Source organism: Pyrus communis, chromosome 3 (genome assembly GCF_963583255.1).
Source record: "Pyrus communis chromosome 3, drPyrComm1.1, whole genome shotgun sequence".
NCBI classification, from domain to species: domain Eukaryota; kingdom Viridiplantae; phylum Streptophyta; class Magnoliopsida; order Rosales; family Rosaceae; genus Pyrus; species Pyrus communis.
This window is the reverse complement of record NC_084805.1, coordinates 25,859,964-25,880,750: the sequence shown is the minus strand read 5'-3', so window position 1 is coordinate 25,880,750 and position 20,787 is coordinate 25,859,964. Positions and strand designations below refer to the sequence as shown.

At 36.3% G+C, this 20,787-nt stretch overlaps 3 protein-coding genes across 3 annotated transcripts; 1 reads left to right on the top strand and 2 right to left on the bottom strand.

The window, feature by feature from the left end:
- Positions 1-4,272: 4,272 nt before the first annotated feature.
- LOC137727305 (beta-xylosidase/alpha-L-arabinofuranosidase 1-like) lies at positions 4,273-7,402 on the bottom strand. Its single transcript, XM_068466170.1, has 7 exons — positions 6,944-7,402; positions 6,496-6,801; positions 6,176-6,345; positions 5,989-6,089; positions 5,537-5,878; positions 5,031-5,444; positions 4,273-4,883 (listed from the first exon to the last, which is right to left on the bottom strand). Exons 1-7 carry the CDS (start codon positions 7,400-7,402, stop codon positions 4,273-4,275), a joined length of 2,403 nt encoding a protein of 800 aa, XP_068322271.1.
- A 4,228-nt stretch (positions 7,403-11,630) lies between these two features.
- On the top strand, positions 11,631-13,728 carry LOC137728508 (mitochondrial ATP-independent inner membrane protease subunit 1a-like). The gene is made up of 4 exons (XM_068467277.1): positions 11,631-11,774; positions 11,875-12,015; positions 13,422-13,515; positions 13,637-13,728. Exons 1-4 carry the CDS (start codon positions 11,631-11,633, stop codon positions 13,726-13,728), a joined length of 471 nt encoding a protein of 156 aa, XP_068323378.1.
- A 717-nt stretch (positions 13,729-14,445) lies between these two features.
- LOC137729976 (tobamovirus multiplication protein 1-like) lies at positions 14,446-20,787 on the bottom strand. Its single transcript, XM_068469029.1, has 13 exons — positions 20,226-20,787; positions 19,015-19,065; positions 18,282-18,315; positions 17,834-17,917; positions 17,696-17,747; positions 16,853-17,027; positions 16,619-16,714; positions 16,215-16,275; positions 15,970-16,034; positions 15,737-15,811; positions 15,586-15,661; positions 15,298-15,464; positions 14,446-14,956 (listed from the first exon to the last, which is right to left on the bottom strand). The coding sequence occupies exons 1-13, from the start codon at positions 20,328-20,330 to the stop codon at positions 14,927-14,929; spliced, it is 1,071 nt and encodes a 356-aa protein (XP_068325130.1). The 5' UTR covers positions 20,331-20,787; the 3' UTR covers positions 14,446-14,926.

Below are 20,787 nucleotides of genomic sequence, written 5' to 3'. Positions count from 1 at the left end.
ATTTAGATGCTTTTTTATTAAGGGAGTTTTAACGAAAAGCTTGCGGTACCGTTCACTTTAACGAAAAACCACATTTTTACACTAAAAAATCAAACCTCGTACTATTCACTTTACATTGTATTTTGTCTTTATGGTTAAAACTCAAAATTTTTAAATATTTTTCATTAGTTTACATTTTTTATCAACTTTTTAATGAGCTGGAAATAGTTGGGACATGGATGGATGGAGGTATTGCCTCCTCCCATCCCTATACATTTGTTTGAAATCCAATAAGATATGGGGATAGTGGCGCACCATTGAAGACTTTTTCCCACTTACCCCATATTTCTTGCTTGCTAATTTTTGCGCCTTTTTGGCCCCACTATTTGGGATCAATTTTTGTCAAGTTGCGACTCCTGCCCTTCATCTCTTGCAGTTCACTTTGTTTTTTGGTTGTTTGTTATGATGCCTTTTTGCCCATCCATATTCTACTTTATTTACTTCAAGATTTTGACACAAAAATACTGTTTTCATAACTCGAATGCGTGATTTTTCAAAGATTGTAGTTGTACTTTTGTATGTAGTTGTACTTTTGTTTTGCAAAGATACTATTTTCATGACTCTTTTTTTGTGATTTTTCGGTCACAAATGAGTGAACTTTGCATTCCGCCAAGACTCACCCTCTACGATTTTGAAGCAAAGGAAAGGAAAAAATTGTTTTTACTTAATTTTGTGTTCATGTTTCCTTGGATCTTACATTTGGATGGAAGCCATCCTCAGTTGGATGTAATCATGGGAACCATTTACTTAGTTGTAAGGTAAAGTCTTTTCTTTGGTTATATTCGAAGAAATTGATTTTCATCATAGCAACAAGATTCTGTCTCGTGGAGATCGATTCTTGCATACCCGATGTGTATTATTACTATTATATAGAAGGGAGATGCAACACACTCTAAAAAAGTCATCGTACACAGTTATATAATAGAACAATAAAAGAGGAACGACTAAACAAGTGTATGATGATTTTTTCAGAATGCTAATAACAATTTACTTGGAAAAATATGCAGGATTTTAACCAAACTTTATGGTAGAGATTGGTATATGTACAATTGTGATACAAGTCGGAAAGAGATCCTCTCCGGATCCATTCCTCCTAATCCACCAAATCAGTATATACGTGCTATTGAAATTTGATTCAATGGCTACAAACAGGGACCCACTTTAATGTTATAATAACTTCAGTCGTTGGATCAAATTTCAAAAGCACGAATCCACTAATTTGATGGATTAGGAGGAAAGAATTCGGAGAGGATCCATTTCCATACAAGTCATCTACAAGGACTGCAGGGTGAGTTGGTCTGTGTGCTTCATCATCGTACTTAATTTCGTGGCAGTGTTGGGTCTTGTTCAACAAAATATTCATCGATTTATCTGCAGCTGTTAGGGTGTAGTTGAATTGAGCGTAGCGAAGCCCATAACCAAATGGGTAAATAGTAGATGTTGGAATTTTAGAGAGACTTGCCTGGGGGAGGCCCACTCAAACGACACTGATATTGTTCTCAAGTTGGTAATTACCACCTGCTTAATCCGTCAATATCTGCAATGGCGCGGAAACCTTCCTCCCCCGGTACCCAGCCCACAAGATGGCTCTGACTTAATCATTTTGTTTGGCGAAATTGAGTTCAACACAACTAGCAGACATGACTACAACAATTACTAGACCCTTATAGACTTTAGCGACTTGGTTGATGAGTTTGGAAACCATGAAGCAGGAGGTCTACTCTGTCCAAGCCATCTGCCTCAACTGATAAGTCCAACCCACCACAACTATGGTTGCATCAGCTTCCTAGGAGGTCCATTCTTAGAGCAACTCCAGCGTGTTCTTTAGCCCGATGGATCAGCGATTCCAATCACCCAATTGCTGCAGCAATTGGCTCCAGCCCATGCAGACAATGGGGCTCAGGGGAGGCCCGGTGGACAGGCCAGGCGGGAATCCATCGCCCGAGAGCCTGATGGTTGTGTGATGTGTGGCTAACCTCAGGGTGATCCGGCTCGAATTCATCTGTTTTCCTTTGTCGGATCTGGAAAAAGAATGGGAAGCATGCAGGGAATTAAGCCCTCGAATTAAACCACAAGAATTGCAACACAACAAGATTTAAAGCTCAAGAACACAAGATAGTGATAGAAAGATCACTTGGGTTCGAGATTGAGAGCTTAAGCTCTCGGCTTCAATGGTAGGACCTCACACCATGCATCGATGCCGCATGCAAGGCCATGGTTGAGTTCCTTGAGTTCCAGGGATTCCAAAGATATTATTTTTGAGCTTGATTTGTTGAAGAGGAAGGAGGAAGCGAGCTCACAAGAGTGAGCTGGAAAAGAGGGAGAGAAAGAAAGAAAAAGGAAGAAGAGAGAGAGAGAGAGAGAGAGAACCGGTCAAATGAGAGGAAAAAGGGAAAGGGTGACGGGGGATGTATGGATTGAATAGCTTATTGCCATGACTATTCAATTTAGGGGTGGAGATGCAAAAGGCAGTTACTATTCACTTAGTGGATTCAATAGTGAATTGCCCTATGAAGCCTTTGCAATGCTGGAGTTGCTCTTAAACCGTGTTTCCGATCATGACCTTGGTAGCATTGGCATGAGGCCCGACGACAGCTGGGATTTTAAGCTTAGCAGAGTTCACAGGCAAAGTTTCATTGGCATTCATTAACAAAATTCCTTCTCTTGCTGCTTCCGTGGCTAACTCCATAGGTTCTTTGGTGCATACATCCTTCTTGCCAAGAGATTCGAAAGTAGGGTTTCCGAAGTAGCCTACCCTCGTAAGCAAAACATAAAGCATACTACCTTAACAATCATCACAAATTCAATTTAATATGTAAAATTTATCTTTATACCCATTTAAAAAATAAAAAACCAAACTCTAAGCATATATTCTTTCTTCTGACGTTCTCTCCTTCCAATAGATCTGTCGTTTTTCCATTCATTTCTTCATGATTTAACAGACATTAAACACAAAGTCACAAAATATAAGAACGTTGCCTTTAAATCCACCCAAATTAATTAAGGAGACGGAAATTCCCATGAACTCATGAGAAACAGAAGCCCAGAGGGCTGACAAAAACCTAATTATGTCCCAAAGCTCTGCAAAACCTGTTCCTGCATAATCTTAAAAAATTCTTCTGTTTTTGTCCATCCAAAACACGTTGAAAATCATCCAGCCCCACGTCACCTTCACTTTATTACCCTTCCAAACCAAAGTGTGAGCTTCACTTCCTTTTCGGTTTCTGTTATTATTTGCTCTTTCGTTTTAATTATTGGAGTGGATTTATTGAGAAATTTTAGTTTTATTGATAATGTATGTGATGGTGATTATGTAATAGGATAAAGAAAACAATCTACATTTAAAGTTAAATTGGGGTGTAAAGTGAAGTTACACGAGTTCAAATAAAATTTCTCTCTAGATAATATTGTTTGGATATATGGGTACCTTCAGTGACTCAGCAATTAAATCTCTCCCAAAATATTCCCAGTTCAGCTATAATCTGGACTAGTAGCAGTCAGTATATTGTAAAAGAAATATTTGAATGCCGAGGAAATAGCTTGGAAACTGAAAAAACCATGGAAACGCGCGCTTGATGCCAAGAAACAGGAGTAAAACAAATAGCAATTGGAAAAGACTGCATATAATTTACCAAGTTCTTTGGCTCTGCTAATTGAACCTAGATTGACTTGATCAAAGACATTGCTATTGTGTCATTGCTGGCCACATTTCTTAATTTGGTCCAAACTTTTATTTCACAAACATTGGTTTCATAGTTAGTCATCAAAATTGTCGATTTTGTACGTATAAGAAATTTTGGAACTGTTTAATTTGAGTTTTGTTCTACTTCTACCTCGTTTGGTATTATATGTATATGCATTTTGCATTGGTTTAGATTGATTTTCTATGCACAAAATATGCGTTTGAATTTATGAGTGGTACGCAGATGTGTGCCCACCTCCTTGCACTCAAGTTCAAATCACCCCTCCGGTAATAAAAGTTCAGTAGAAAATATACGAGTGGTAAGGTGGGTTCGGGAGAAATTGTTTAGATATCGTGTAGCGTCAATAGAAGATCAAATAGACACGAAGTGGATGAAAATTAGAAATCAAGAAAATCAACTGGCTACTGTTTACAAACTGATATGAAGAGGGAAAGGAGGTGCATCAGCAGCAAGCCTGCTAGTTATTCTACTAAATAATTATTTACTCACAATGAGCCTAAGACCAGTACGAGTTCATTACAATAACAATTCACTCTTTAATGTTGAGTTGAATGGGGAAGGAGACGACATCATCTCCAAGCATAATCGTGTGTCTCCCTGATGTTAGAAGATTGTAAGCATTGTAGTTGACAAGTCCCAAGCTCTTGCAGGCATTGAACACAAAGTTAACAGTTTCGCTCTTTCCTGCTTTCACAAAGACCCTCTTAAACCCAATCACTTGCTTGGTATGCGTAGCCGCGATGCCAATAGGTGGTTTTGAGTAAACGATGATGACTTCACTTCCATCTCTCTTACCCACATTTTTTACTTCAACCCCGAACCCAAATTCATGGTTGCATTCCAAGTCGTCGATAAGGACTGAAGGGCAAGGTGGCTTGTATTCACTATCCTTGTACTCTATGTCGCGGCAGTGTTGGGACTTTCTCAACTTCACATCCAGAGATCTCTTTGCAGATCGCAGAGTGTAGTTGAAGTGGGCGTAGCTAAGGCCGTATCCAAATGGGTAAACTGTGGAGCCATTGTAGAATTTGTATGTACGACCGGGATAGCCTAGGCTATCGATTGGCCTCAATTTCATGGATGTCATGGGTAGCATATCCACATAACCAGCTTCGTACCATGTAAGCGGCAATCTTCCTCCTGTAACATAGTAAACGCTTACATTATATCGTAGTGATCAAGTTAAAAGCTAAAGCTAAGATATACATCTAGGCAAAAATTATGCTAAATAATGCAACATTATCATCAAAGTGGACTAAAAAATGTGGTTCTTTTAGCGTTACGTACCAGGATTGTAATGTCCAAAAGCAACATCTGCAATGGCACGGCCGCCTTCCTCCCCCGGGTACCCAGCCCACAATATTGCATTGATGTTGTCATTTTGTTTGGCAAAACTGATATCAACACCACCAGCAGACATAATTACAAGAATTACCGGACCCTTGGAGACTTGAGCGACCTGATTGATAAACTGGGTTTGGTAGCCAGGAAGAAGCAGATCCACCCTATCCAAGCTCTCTGCCTCAACTGTTAAGTCCAAACCAGCAAAAATTATGGTTGCATCTGCGTGCTTTGCGGCTTTCATGGCAGGGAATATCAGACTATCATTTGCACATGCAACTCCATCACATCCCATTTCATACTTAACTGCTCCGTAAGATGAAAATGCATCGAGAGGTGAAGTGAATTGACAAGGAATACCTGAACACAAAATTGAACGGTATGTTTAGTTGAAGAGTATATCATGTTAAAGATGTACAACTTAATTGAAATTGTATGTTTAGATTCAATACCTGCATAGTTTCCAATCATTGCTGCTGTAGCATTGGCATGAGGCCCAACGACGGCTAGTTTTTTTATTTTCTTAGATTTCAACGGCAAAGTTTCATTGACATTCTTCAATAAAACAATTCCTTCTCTTGCCGCTTCTGTTGCTAATTCAATATGTTGTTTGGAGCACACATCCTTCTTGCCGAGAGACTTGAAAGTGGGATTCCCATCGAAGAAACCTAGCCTCATAAGCACCACATAAAGGTTCTTGAGTGACCGGTCGATTTCTACCTCCTTCACTTTCCCTTGCCTCACCGAATTCTGAGTGAAGTTTGTGTAGTAGACTCCACAGTCCAAATCCATCCCTAAAGCAATTAACATGGAACTTAATTAATAATTTAGTACGAAAAAGAAAGAACATAAGTATTCCCAAACAGAAACGGTTCAATAAGTTAATTTTGTAAGGAGTACTAGCCTGCTTTCAAAGCTTGTGCAGCAGCATCCTCCTTGGTGTCGCCGAGCCATTTGTGGCCGTTCACCATAACTTCAAGAGAGTCACAATCTGAGACTATATATCTGCAAGACATAAAAACAAAACAAAAATAATTTTAATTCCTGCATGAAGACTAGCGGAAAATTTGACATGTGATTAGTATACGTACCCATGAAGATCCCAATCTCCTCTAATGGTTTCTTTCAAGAGCTTCGGATCAGCACAAGTGGGGATGCCGTTAACACGGTTATAAGAGCACATTACACTGCTTACATCACCATCCTTAATACACATCTCGAATGGTTTTAGGAAAGTTTCCGCCATATCTTGCTCTGTCACCTTTCATAACAAAAAGGAAAATAGGAAAATGAACTTAATTTGACATGACGAAACTTCGTTTTAAATGAAAAATGCTAGAAGACACATGAGTTATTAATGTGTTAACAAGCTCATGTGGTTTTTTATCTAACATATATTATAGACTCTTACCCTCGCATCAAAATGGTAACGATCAACACCAAGCCAGTTGTCTACATCGTAGGCGGCATAATGCTTGCAGCATGAGGAAACTTTTAGAGGTCTAGAGTTCAAATCTGTGGCATTCTCTGTGCCCTCAATATCCTGCAAGCCTCTGACGTAGTTAGAGGCATAAACACCAACAACATAAGGGTCTTCACCGGGTGTTTCCGTGGCTCTTCCCCACCTTGGATCCCTCACGACATTAACGTTGGGACTCCAATATGTCAATCCGGCTCTTCCTAGATTGTACATGGCTCTTGCTTCTGTTGAAACAGCCTAAATATTCATAAGGAACAAAAACCATTTAGTACAAGCAAACGAAAAGTAACTTTGAGCATTTTTTTGTTAGTGAAAAGTAACTTCCATGGCTTTTCATGTCATCTTTTGCAACCAAATATGTAGTGATGATAATGTATACCTGACCAATTTGCTTCCACAATGACTCGTTGAATGCTGCGGTTGTAAGAATAACAGTGGGAAAGCTTGTTGCACCCGGAATAAGATCATCGAAATAAGTCCCGGGACCAACATTCGACACACCATGGAGTGCCTCAGACCACCACTCATACTTAGGCAACCCCAACCTCGGAACCCCCTTTGCACTATTTCCTAGTTGCTTCACTTTCTCTGCCAATGTCATCCTATCTACCAAATCCTTGGCCCTATCGTCATACGACAATTTGGAGTCGCAGAAGCCAAAGGTTGACACGTCCAAGCCAAGGTCGGAAAACCTTGAAGGATCACATACATGAGTGAAATTGCTACCGCCATTGTTACGGTCTACATTTGTCGAGTCTAGAACTCTTCTGGCATTGGAAGAAATGACAAAGGAAGCAACAGAGAAACAAACAAGAAAAGTAACAATATTGATAGCCATGGTTACTATCTGCTTGATGATGATGATGGACGGGCATATATATATATATATATATTTATGTATATGTATATGTATATATAGACGCAAACTACTATTTCGTAAAGAAGCTCCCCTTATCCAGATGGTTACTTTCTGTTTTTTAAATCTCACGAAAGCTTACCTAATAAGATAGTTTGTTTGTTTTTTTCCCGAGAATTAAGATAGTTTGTTCAGTCAAATTCACATCAACTTGAATTCACTTACACATTTCGGATATTACAGTTAAAAATAAAAGCTTAGGATAAATTTAGAATACTCTACAATCTCACAATTTTTAAATACAACTTCATTATTTTATTATTCTCTATAAGAATGTATTTATAAAATTATAAAGGAGAATAAATCAAAACAATCCTTATACCCAATCAAATCATATCATATCATATCAAATCCCTAATTAAACATACTTTCTTTTATATTTGCCAAGAAGAAAAAAATATCTAATTTGAAACTTAGTAAATTCAACACCCCCTTCATGTGGAACCACGCATTAAGTGAGCCGCACGTGCATAAAATCTTCAATGATATGCTAACTAACGCTAATTTTTTTTTAAAGCTCAACTAATCATAATCTGTTGGAACCAACATCTCTTTTTAATGCCCAGGTGGAACTAGCACCAATCTTTTTGAAAGCTCAGCTAATCACAATCTATCAAAACTAACACCACTGCTCAGATGCCCAACTATAACTAGCACCAATCTTTTGGAAAACCCAACTAGAACAAACACTTATTTTCGAGAGCCCAACTAACAAATTGTAATCCGTGGAACTAACGCTAATCTTTTCAAAAACCCAATTAGAACTAACGTCTTTTTACGAACAAGCAATAAATAAATCTTTTGATATGTTGGAACAAACGTCTCTTTTTGAAAGTCCAATTAGAACAAACGATAATCTTTTCAAAAACCCAACTAAAATTAATGTCTCTTTTCAAAAGCCCCAACCACCAAATATCTTTTTCCTGCAATTTTTTCATTATTCTTGTTTTTTTATTTTTCAAGCTAGAGCACAATTTTTTCCTTATTCATGGCAACAACAATACTTTAACTTCTATTTCTCTTCTAACATTCATAAATAATCTTCACTCTCAAGTTCATAGCTTGTGGGTGCACGAAGAAAGTTAGCTTCATGCATCAACAGGAAAGCACTTACAACAAAGTTCAACTAAGAATCTAACTCTCTGCTTTGATACCAAGTTAAAAATAAAAGTTTCGGATAAATTTAGAATTCTCTACAATCTCACAATTTTCAAATACAATTTCATTACTTTATTATTCTCTATACGAAGGTATTTATAAGATTATAAAGCAACAATACTAAAAAATAAATCAAAACGATCATTTGTCTACAAGACAAGAAAACCTATACCAAATCAAATCATATCATATCAAATCCCTAATTTTTATCATATCAAATCTCTAAAATATTTTCCTCTATATTTCCCAACAATTACTAGCATAAGGTCAATGCTATCTGTCCTGGAGATATATGATATGGATTTGACCAAAACTATTTGACTCTGAAAAAGTTTTATTTGGTTTTGTAATCCGACGTGGCCTTCTTTTATTATGAACTCGTTTGAAAGTGTTTTTTATAAAAACATTTTTGAAATAATCCTTATTAAAAATTCAAGTTGATCTTAAAAAAGCTCTTAAAAGTACTTTTTACAAAAAGTATGTATGTGGTGCTTCTTTCAAAATAAATTTTACAAAAACACTTTCAGTCATATTAAAAACATTTTCAAAAATAAATAAATAAATAAATAAATATATATATATATATCTTTGAAAAAAAATTAATGTAGTAATCCTTAAGATTTGTCCACATGTTGTGAAGGCAAACTAAACTACAAACATCCACGATGCATCAAAAATTACAATAACCCAGTAATATTGTGGTAGTGCCGTAGTGGTGATCAACAAATTCTCATGGAAATGTTTTTACTCACCCCCCTTAACTTTGGTGCATTTTTCATAATAATAATAATAATAAAAGGTGCACAATCACCCACCTTGTAGAATGTGTGTGTATACATATATAGGGAAACCATGATTAACCTTTTTGATGCGAATTCAAATAATAGTTATGAGAAATAAACTAATAAAAATTTATCTTACCTACACATCTTATCTCCTTGTTCTTTTGAATTGGGATTTCCGATCTTATTTTCTTTTATATGCAGATACGTATATCATTGTGTTGAGATCTTATATGTTCTTCAAATTCTTTTGGATATATTTTTTTAAGCTCATAAAATGAACAGAAATGAGTATATTATCTTTATATTTCTTTTGTTTAGTTTTATTTAATATAGTGAAAATAGATGAAATTACAAAATATATACATGGAAACAAATTAGTCATTCAATTAAATCCAGACTCGGACCCATATATATGGTATAATTAGCAGCTAACTTGGTCATGAAATTTCCTTCCACGCTCTAGTTTTATGAAATCTCAGCCATGTCAATGTCTTTTGTTTTATAAATTTACTATTAGGAAAATGAGAGAGTTTGAAACTTTTATAATAATTTAAGAGATTGAGAGTTTCAAATCCGAAACTCATCGACAGAAACTCAAACCCTATCTACTAAGATATTAACCCACATGCACCACGTTTTTATATGTTGTTTTCTTTTTTCATTTTTTTTTTTTTTTTTTTTTTTGTTTTGAATTGGCATCCTTTGTAAACTTTTACGTCAATATCATCCTGTCTACCACAGTCATGAGTAAGTAGCTACCACCATTGCTTCAAGCTTCATGTTTCGAGTCTAGGACCCTTTTGTTAGTGGAAGAGATGACGAAGGAATGACAAAGGAAGGAATAATAACGGAAACAACCGTCATATTATATATATAATAAGCTTACCATCCTGTTTATTATTGTTGAATTAGTTTATATTTTTAGATTTTTATCTATTCACTACAACAACGATAACTAATAATCGCACCCATGGTTATTATCTAGCTTGGTGCAAATAAAGATGGGGACCCAAACCATCTATCTAGCTTGGGGCAGATTAAGATGGGAACCAGCCGGCACACATAAGGCTAACTACTATTTCGTAAGATAAGTCAAAAATCAACCAAAACTTCTTATTCAAATTGTTGGTTTGGTTTATGAAAATTCCAAGAGATTCTAGCTATAATTCTCCGATCAACATATTTCACCTCCAAAACAAAATTCAATTTCACTTAAAATATTTTGTTTTGTGCATTTTTTTGTGTATATTCTTCTTTCATTTGTGTTTAAGTTAACCAAAACGATGGAGATCGCGTGCTAATCATAGATTAGTAGTTAGTTCATTTTAAAATTTTAATCCAGTTATTGGTTTTGCAAATAATTTAAGAAAACAAAAACAATTTCATTACCTCGTATTTTAGTTTATTCCAATGTCTTATGTATAGTTGCAATTTTTTTTTATTATTGCAAATTGTTAAAAGAATTTGTAGTAGTTTTAAGATCCTATTTATCTAATAACTGCAAATGATACTTACACTTTGCATCAAATAAATGTGACCGCAACATCATGGAAGGAGATTTTCATTGAAATAAAAAATGAGAGGTAATTATTTGACGAATTAATTATTAATAATTCATATCGTCGCGATTTAAAAACATTTAGCAATTTTCTAAGCGAAAGTGATCATCTCCGGATCTCTCTCTCCAAAACCCAAGGATCAAGTGATCCGAACCTTTGAAATTTGATCCAACATCTAAAAACAGAAAAGTTAATAAAAATTTTTAAAAACTGTAATAATTTTTCGCCATTGAATCAAATTTCGAAAGTCCGAATCACTTGATCATTGGGCTTTTGAGGGAGAGATCTGGAGATGATCTCTTTCCTTTTCTAAGTTCATTGATATTGAATCAATTGAACGCATTTCTAGACTTGTTCCTCTTTTGAAATATAAAAAAACATAACGGCATGACTGAATTTACACCACTTCCAAACCCTTTGGAACAAAACGGTGGCCCATCGAAATGAACCCATTAGAAGCTCCATTCGATCTTCTAACTCAGTTAGTTAAAAACATTCAACATTTGAAGTCCTGAATTCGATACTCCATAAATTGCATTTTCACTGTTCCAAACTCATTTGTACAAAATGGTGGCCCTTAGAAATTTATCCAAAACGTTCAACATCTCTCTCTCTCTCTCTCTCTCTCTCTCTCTCTGAACTGTTCTCATGGCGCTGAGATACATGAGGCAGTTTCTGGCTTCGGAGGCATTCGAAAATGCAGGGAGAGAAGTAAGCGACGTCATTCCGAGACTGGTAAAGTTCGTATGCTGCCTCCAAGTCACCAACACACACCTCCTCACCGTCGCTCTAGTAACTGTTAACTGATTATTTTTTTGGGACGTTAAATTCAATGAGCCGAGGGAAAAATTTGACCAAAACCACGAAATGGGTTGTGATTCCGTGTGTGCAGTGCTACGGTCCCAGCATGATCCTGACCATCGGCCTTGCCGGTGCTTGGCTGAACGACCCGTTCGACAGAATCAGTGTCGAAGATACTGTCATGGTACGGTCCCCTGAGGTTCCTTGGAAGGCCATCACCAAGAGATTGATAGCAATCTGTTAGAGCAAGCCCAGCGTGGCTTTTTGCTCGGGGGAAGGTGGACGGAACAAGGGCCCGAGGGCCAGGGGATCAGCTCCAACGTGGGCTAGCCCGACCGAAGGTGGAGGCCCGAGCTCCGGGCCCGTGGGGGATTGCCAGCTCGAGAGCCCGAGGGTCATGTGACGTCAGCCTGGCGTCAAGCAATATTAAATTTTTTTTGTGTCAGGCGCGTGCACTCCACTCGCGCGTGGGGGCGCGTCGCCGACACAAAATCAGAAAAAAAAAAAAAAAAAGTTTGTCAATTACCGTTGGGAAGCCACGTGGCTTCCCACGGTCCGTTAGATCTCAACGGTAAAAAAAAATAAAAAAGTCAGATTTAATATTCACCATTCGATCTGAGATCAACGGTGGATATTAAAATGCTTTATAAATAAAAAAATAAAAGAAAAAATAGTTTTAAAATTAAGAAAAGTTACCGTTGTGACACGTGGCACAATCTGGAGTGTTGGAATTCAATTTTTTTTATATCCAACGGCAGAGATTAATTAATTGAATAAAAATTTTAAAAAAATTCAAAAAAAAATCTGAAAAATCTGAAAAAAATTGTAAAAAAAAATTGTTTTTACTTTTCTATAAATACATTCTCATTATCATCTACCTTACACAACAATTTCATATTTTCTCAACTACTTTCAATCACATTCTTTTCTTTGTCTCAAAGTTTGAATCCATTTTTTTTCAACAAAATGACCACTGGTGCAGGAACGAATTGGTCGCTTATTGAAGATGTTGCGTTGTGTACTAGCTGGGTTGAAGTTACTCATAGTTCGCTTACGGGTAATGAGATGCAGTTGCGAGAGATGTGGAGTCTTATTCATATCAATTTTCTTCAGAAAATTGGTGGGAAAAGAACCAAAGAATCGATGTCCAGTCGTTGGAAATTACTTAGCCAATCGTTTAGTACATGGAGAGACACATTGACACAAGCTAGTAGTAATATTCGAAGTGGGGAAAATTACTCGGATCAGGTAACAATATATTATTTATTTGATACCCAAATTTACATTATAATTATTTGTTTGTATTATTTATTTGTTACCTACATAATTTATTATTTATTGTTTGTATTATTTATTTGTTACGTACAAAATTTATTATCCGAAATTACAAATAAAATTATTTTGTATTATTTAATAATGCTTCGGATAATGACACGTGGCGCAACGAGAACGATTAAAAATCTTATCCGATTTTACAATTAAAATTATTTTGTATTATTTTATAAATAAAAAAAATACTAATATTTTATTGCCTATTGCCAGGGCTATTGAAGTGTAACGGTGGAGATGCAAATGCTATTGCCAGGGCTATTTACTGTTCATTAAGGGCAGTTACTGTTCATTAGGTGGATTGAATAGTGCATTGCCTGGGAGGAGGACCCCAACGCTGGAGTTGCTCTTACTTATGTTGTCGACCCTAAGAACAGCGATCGGTCGGAAACTAGTGTGGTATGTTCATATTTTTTACTTACAAATTTGCAATGTTCGTTTTGTTTTGGATTTTTTTGGTTTTCGACATTTTCGTTTTTTTTAAGGATTTTGGAGATTATAACGTTGTTGGTGTTGGTAATAAGTTCCTCAGGGACATGTTTGGGTGGAGGGAGACAGCATCTATGACTCGCATGATTCGAGGAGTTTCGGGCCGGTTCCTTTTAGCTTGATTTGAATTATGTACATATACATTGTTTGGATTGGTTTTGGGGCTTAAGTGACTGTCGTTACGTTTTTCAGCGTTAAGATTTTGGAAAGATATGTTTACTGGCAGTGGCGTACTTGGAGCTACATAAAACTTGGTGTAAAATCGAGCAAAATGACATTGTAAGATTCATACAGCTGATCACTCTTACTGGACTAATGCATGGTGGTGGTTGGTGTTGTTGTGCTTACTGGCAGCGGTAGAAGTAAAGTCTGATGGGAGTGCACAATGAATTGTCTTTTAGTAGTTTCATATTTCTTGTTTGGTACCAAAGATTTCTCGTCTTTGATCACTTTGTCATCAGATATGGCCGCCTGAAGATTTTGGATCGTTGGAGCAAAGCGAAAGGAAGGATTCTGACTCGTGAGGTACACTTTCTGAGCATGCACATAGTTAGGGCTGGTTTGGTATTAATGTGCTTTGAAAAAAAACTGATTCTGATGTGCTGTGAGAATAAGCTCATTTTTGCTGCTTTGCATTTCCAGCTTTTTTTTCACTAAAAACTATGAAAATAAGTTGTTTTTAAGTATTTACCAAACACTTTTTTTAGCTCAATTTTTTTTTATACCCACTTTTTATAAAAACACCTCGGTACCAAACCAGTACTTAGTACCCCATGTGTCAACTACAAAATCTTGTTTTAGAACTGCTGTTTAAAGGGATGTAGAAGAGAAAGACAGTTTATAGTTAAAGGCCTGCCGGTGCTGATAGTTCACGGACATCTTGATCCACGTTGGAGTCACTGAATTTCATGGCGCGGACAAACCACGCCTTGCACATCTCTATCAATTTTTAGTTTGTTATGTTGTAGTCCAATCTGTAAATTCGCCGTCACTTCCACTTTTACGCTACAAATTCAAAGGCGTAATCTTTTTCTTTCAACTTCAATGAAAATTTAATGAGGCACATCAAAATACTTTTGTAGCAAAAAGAATCCCTTAATTAGCATATTGTTGCTATTTACATCCCTAAATTGTCAAAAAACCATCGCAACGGCGACTTCTGGCTGTACACAAATTTCCGGACAAAACTCTGGTCAAGGATGTCACAGTTGTTATCTGGCATGTTGTTCACTGATTCCAGCTCACTTCATAACTTTCGAGAGCAAGGACATGCTTCGCACTCAGGAACGTTAGTAAGACTGTTCACTTTCCATTCGGGAGAAGTGTTATATGGGACTTGCTCTTGATATCTGCACCTGAAAACCAAACTTAGTGAGCATAAACCTGAATGACTATCTACGAAGCAAACCGAGATTTCAAACAGGTCTGCTACTGTAAAATCTAGCTACCATGGCGAATTCAGTGTAAAGTCAGAATATACTTCCGTAAGAAGTTAAGAACTCCTTTCTCCAAAAGCGAAAAAGAATGCAACCCTAACACTATTCAGTACATTACTGATTAAAGACTGAGATTTGTCTGTAATCTGGTTCATATATGGTTATGCATTGGTAAATAGGGCATAAATTGTTGGCTTTTACCCTCAGTTAGCGGTCGTTAAACATTAATGAATAGCATGGTTATGGAGAAGAAATCGAACCTGGTTCCGCAAGTTCATTGCAGCTGTCCAGCTTTGAGGATGTTGTAATGTTGTGGAACTGTCACTGACGAAGGTTATTGTTGATGGTTCTTCTCGTATGTTAGCTGTTATTGAGGGTGGTAATTCTCTCACGATCCATAAGACCAAGGCTGAGGGTATTGATGAACCTGAAAAAACAATGTAAACATTATAAACTGAAAGCACTGTCTTATTGTTGATTGGCACTAAATAAAAAGAAACAGGATTCGTTTGAGAGTGAAACAAGAAACGAAATTTAGAATTACCTACCTACAAAGTAATATAAAATCAATAAAAGAGAAGTATAAACATCATTCATACGCTGTTGATGCCAATCGTAAAGCATCTGCAAAACGATATGGTGAATTAGGTAAGTGAAAAAGAAAAAGAAAATTCAAGCTAATAACGATTGAGTACGTACAGGAATATCAGTTAACAGAGCCACGAAAGAACTCGAGGTGAAACATAGTATGGAAACAACAGCCAAACATGCAACCTGTAAAAAAAAATGGAAGCAAGTAGTAAACCATAATAAACATATTATATAACAAAGAAAACAAAGAACAAATGAAATTATATACAACATGAATTTGTAGAAATCAAGAAAACAAAGAACAATATAAACATATTATATAACATCAACAGATTAAATACCTTCCACATCTCAGAAGAAGCTCTCTCTGATCTAACATTTCTCATCCTTAGGCATAATAGGAGCCCTGAAAAACCAAGACAAAGCAAAATGTCGCCTCAGATTGAAGGATAAGTACGTAGAGGTGTTATTGACACTCCAAAATAGTCATCATGCGCTCCTCCCTTATTAAAAATTTAGGGAGGAGTTGCATTTGCACATAAAGAAATGCAAGAAAGTACAAGAGTGTGAAAGGATAGTTACTCGCCATAACACGCTAATGCTCCTCCCAATAATAGCATCACTATTGCAAAGAGATCCACATATACCTGGATAATGAAAAAATTCATTGCACCATGGGTTAAGGACTCGTTAATAAGAAACAAGTACAAAGAAAGCTGCATATTTGGTCACAACAGTGATAACCTTCTTTAAATCGTCAAAAACTAAGTATACACACTTTAAATACTTTACTACAATAATAATAGTTTGCATCCAAGTTCTAACACAAAGAATTATTTTATGGTCTGAACACAAAACTGAGGCAGCAAAACCTTATTTATTTTAGCATCTATATATAGCAAAACTGGAACTACAGCATACCAGTGATAGAAGGTGATTACACATGAAAAAAGGAATCTAAGAATCAAGAATTATGCAACGTTTACATACCCGAGCCACCAGCGCAGAATCAATAGGATTTTTTCCCATCCCGATCCAAATTATCATTGCACTTGCTATCATTATAACAAAAACTAGCACCGTCACCTGGTAGACAACTATGAAGTTAATCAACTTTAACAATAATTTGCGCAAAACATGACATAAGAGAAAATATGCAATGCTAAAGGAAAATATGATATCATATTCGAGTAGACAATTGGAAACTCTGAACTGGGGCAATACCAAAATTACAATTCTCTGGCGGCTTCCAATATGAACAAATCGCAGAGGAAAACAGTTTCCATAACTATCTCTGTCCAATGAATTCGGTTTACTAAAAGTCTTCTCCACCAAAGCTTCCCGAAAACTCCCTTCATCCTCCTCATCCTCATCATCTGCCTGATGGCACAGGTCAACCCTAAAGGTAAAATAAACCCCCCCAGAGAAATGTCAAATATAGCTCAAGAGAAACAATCTTTTCAATAGGAGTATCAACTTGAGAAAGGAAATATTCAGATAAAGACAGGTCAATGTATCTTCATTCATGTAAAAGTGCATTTCCAGTCTCTATGGCAAATAGAAAACATACTATAATAGAATGGCCTGAAAAGAAAACAGGCCAGGCACAGATTTATCAAAGCCACATGTCTTTTCAAAATCCATAAGCAATGAATACCGAAACCCTTTAACAAAAGTAATGGGTAATATCATCTACATGCTGAATTGCTGATTCATAATATACAAGTATATGGGAGCAGTATACGTCTCAATAAATATTAAATACTGATTTGTTATATATATACTTCTCAAGGAATGCTGGTTATTCATCTTAACATCCATATTTCCGTTATCCTCATCCTGTGGGTGTGTTTTTGCCTAGATGTTAGTATTATACTTTCTACTTGAAAGGTATTCTATGGTCACACAATACCCGCAGTGCACTTTTCCATCTCATCCATCATACTCGCTCATCCCTCAAAGCTAAGATCACTCAATACACTTTTTCGACATTTTCTTGAAAGTATTTAAGTGGAGTTTCGGATTATTTAAAATCAAAAAGAAAATAAAAGGAAATAGAAAACTTACCAGAAAGATAAAAGTAGAAGAAACGCAGCAAAAAAAAGAATTTCGGGCAATGCTGCAAAGCAAAATTTGTACTATTCAGATCCTCTGACCAAGCACAGAAGATAAATATATAGTCTGTATTTGGAAGAGAAAGCATACCCATGAGGCTAAAACCACAAGAGTTGGACCAACATTGCCACCCCTTGCAAGCAGCAAAAAGAAATACAAAATAAATTAAGCAACCTGTAATGGACAAGATCAAATAAATTAATTCAGATTGAATGAAGGATGAAAAAGAAATATGTTTGTCTAAGTCATAAGTTAATGGAGAAAATCATTAGGTCAGATGGTATCATCAGTTCTGTATCTTGATTATGCGCCAACAGGCTACTTTCGTGAGTCCAAACTCATAAATAACCAACAGGTTGTTGCAAAATCAGTTATATATAGAATCCAGGTAATTCAAAAGCCATGAAAAAGGCCCAAAATATCAAGGTTCTTGATAAGCAACATAATTAAGGCCAAATATTCTTGAACGAGAATATCAGATCTCAGACACAGAATAGAAGGCAATAGTGTATCGGGATCAGGAATAAACAATTCTTACCCAAATTAGAAGAGCCAATCAACAGATGAAAAACCTGCACGAGGCAAAAGTATGTATTAAGACAATGCCAGCATGCTTTAGTGAGCTTCAATATAGAAATTAGTTGTACCATAAATGCATATACATATTCACATGCGTATGATTGAGCAGCTCATGCGTACATGCAGCAACAAATACTAAATTAATAACACATAGCCATCATGCACATGTATGATGTACCCATTCATCATTTTCCTCCCCATCTTTCTGTGAGATATTTAAGCATAAGTTATTTGATCTTGTGACAGCTAATTAAAGTTTTTACCAAATTCTTAGGAACCACATCTTTTCATGCAATTTATGGGACTCAACCTCGGGGTTGCCGATTCTATGACTAACTAATTAAGCTACAGTACTATTTCTTTAACAGAGTCATACATTCTTCACATTGACTGATCCCCAGGAAGCCATACGATGTCAAAATACTTCACAGCAAAATGTCCAGAACAATAGGTTAATCCAGCCAGCTAACAATTTCTTTTATAATTTAGCTACATCATGCATGCACAGTTGCACACACAAACACACATATAAATATGTGTTGGTAACTTGGTAAGTATGTATGCATATACATGTGCATGTATTTATGTACATATTCGCATGCATATAGGCAAAAACACACACAAAAACAAGAAGAAACACAAATACAATCTGAATTTCAATAAGGAATAGTAAAGCATGACTCGTCACTTACTTTTTGCCGAGTCCAACCCAGTTGTGAATTCCTCGAGTGAATTCTAATTAACTGAAATAGCAAGTAAAAGAAACTCAGATTTCAAGAAATGAACTTCATAGACATCAATCATCGGCTTCCCCAGTTTCCAAAGGTTGATGTCACATCCATTTTATTTACTTAAACATAAGAATGTATCTTGAGGATAATAAGTTACAGACTTTGAGAATGGGAATTTAGCAGTAAAGTCACGCCTGAGTCTCATACCCTAGCTATTCTTGAAAGTGAGGACTAGTAAGGCTACATGATCTGATCTTTCAAGTATCCTGAACACAAATTTAAGCTAAAAACAACAAACATTTATAGGTATAATTACTAACAAACCTAAAAGCATTTGCTCAAGTATTGAGCACCATGTAATTCGTATTCATTACACTAGGTGTTCAAAACATGATCTCAAACAATTTCACAATCCCATAAGACTTCGTTCATGTATAGTTAATTATATATTTTATTCGTTGAATTTCAAAATAATTCCTTGACACTAGTTTCCCCATAGTAATTGATTCATATGTATTGGGAGGAAGAGTTATATAACTACGCTCATGCCTTGGAAAGAACCTAAGAAACAAAAAGGGCCACCTGCCTGCTCTGTAGCATACATTCCTTCCAACAAAAATGGTTACTGGTTGGTCTCAAATCTATCCATTCACAAAATTAACGAAAAATTTGAATGACATTCATTCAGCTCAGAATTATTAAGCTTTCCAACTGTACCGAGTCACTGACACAGTTGAACTATTCATTAAAATGGAAGAGTCCAATTCTTTAACTTTCTCAGTTAAATGCCAATCCTATAACTTTTAGATGCCATTGGCACTTAAACTAGCATAAAACAGTACGCTTTCCAAACTCACCATTAACTAAGAAAAAGAGAACCCAATTACCTGTCCAACAAGAAAATCAAATGAGAAGCAAATTCTCAAAATCGAAAATTTCAAATAAAACAAAATGCCCTTTTCAAATTATCCAAAAACATTCAACCCCACAAAGTGCAACCAATCCCATTCCTCAAGTAATTTCACACAAAAGAACATTCCTTTGAAACCCACATTGGCCATCTGCCCCACAATATAATCTCACCAAACAAAACCCAATTGGGAAAATGCAAAAGCACAAAAATTGAACTCAATAACCAATTTAAAATAAATACGAAGAAGAAGAAAGAAAACCTGATAAAATGCAAGGAATGCTATAATGCCATCAACCAGAGCAAGACCCACATTCACTCCCACCAACACCCTCGGAAAGCAAGACCCTTCTCTCAATCCAAACATCCTCGTCCAAACTCTTATCTCTCTCTCCCCCCTCAATAACCCACTTTCTCTCTCTAGATTAATTATAAATTAGAGAGTTGAGCAAAAAAAAGCTTTTGGTCTGGAGACTGAGAAGCGTACGGACCCTTTGTGCCTTTGATGGTACCTTTCATGACAAATCTGCTTGCTTCTGCTGCTGCTTTGATTTCATCTTTTTGCAGTTTTGCCCCCCACAACCCATCAACGCAATCTTCGAATTCCAGAGACCAAAATTCTGGTGGTATTTATTTGGGGTAAGAATCCTTACACAATCGAGAGTAAATTGGTCATTTGAAAGCACACTCTCTCTTTTGTCTGATTCTCTCGCACTCGGGTGGCTTTGATTCTCCCATGAATGTATCAATATCGACAATATCAACAAACGTAATTTCACTCCAACGGGTTTGACTTGATATTTTAACCAATAACAAGAAGGCTC

Excerpts from the sequence above, each read along its gene's own strand:
- LOC137727305 (XM_068466170.1), bottom strand. The coding sequence starts at position 7,402 with ATGGCTATCAATATTGTTACTTTTCTTGTTTGTTTCTCTGTTGCTTCC. Across the intron at positions 6,346-6,495 it reads GTTACCATTTTGATGCGAGG|GTGACAGAGCAAGATATGGC; the intron begins GTAAGAGTCTAT and ends TTGTTATGAAAG. Across the intron at positions 6,090-6,175 it reads GGAGATTGGGATCTTCATGG|ATATATAGTCTCAGATTGTG; the intron begins GTACGTATACTA and ends TATGTCTTGCAG.
- LOC137728508 (XM_068467277.1), top strand. The coding sequence starts at position 11,631 with ATGGCGCTGAGATACATGAGGCAGTTTCTGGCTTCGGAGGCATTCGAA. Across the intron at positions 11,775-11,874 it reads ACCTCCTCACCGTCGCTCTA|TGCTACGGTCCCAGCATGAT; the intron begins GTAACTGTTAAC and ends CCGTGTGTGCAG. Across the intron at positions 12,016-13,421 it reads CCATCACCAAGAGATTGATA|TGCATTGCCTGGGAGGAGGA; the intron begins GCAATCTGTTAG and ends TGGATTGAATAG.
- LOC137729976 (XM_068469029.1), bottom strand. The coding sequence starts at position 20,330 with ATGTTTGGATTGAGAGAAGGGTCTTGCTTTCCGAGGGTGTTGGTGGGA. Across the intron at positions 19,066-20,225 it reads CATTCCTTGCATTTTATCAG|TTAATTAGAATTCACTCGAG; the intron begins GTTTTCTTTCTT and ends TTGCTATTTCAG. Across the intron at positions 15,812-15,969 it reads CTTCTTCTGAGATGTGGAAG|GTTGCATGTTTGGCTGTTGT; the intron begins GTATTTAATCTG and ends TTTTTTTTACAG.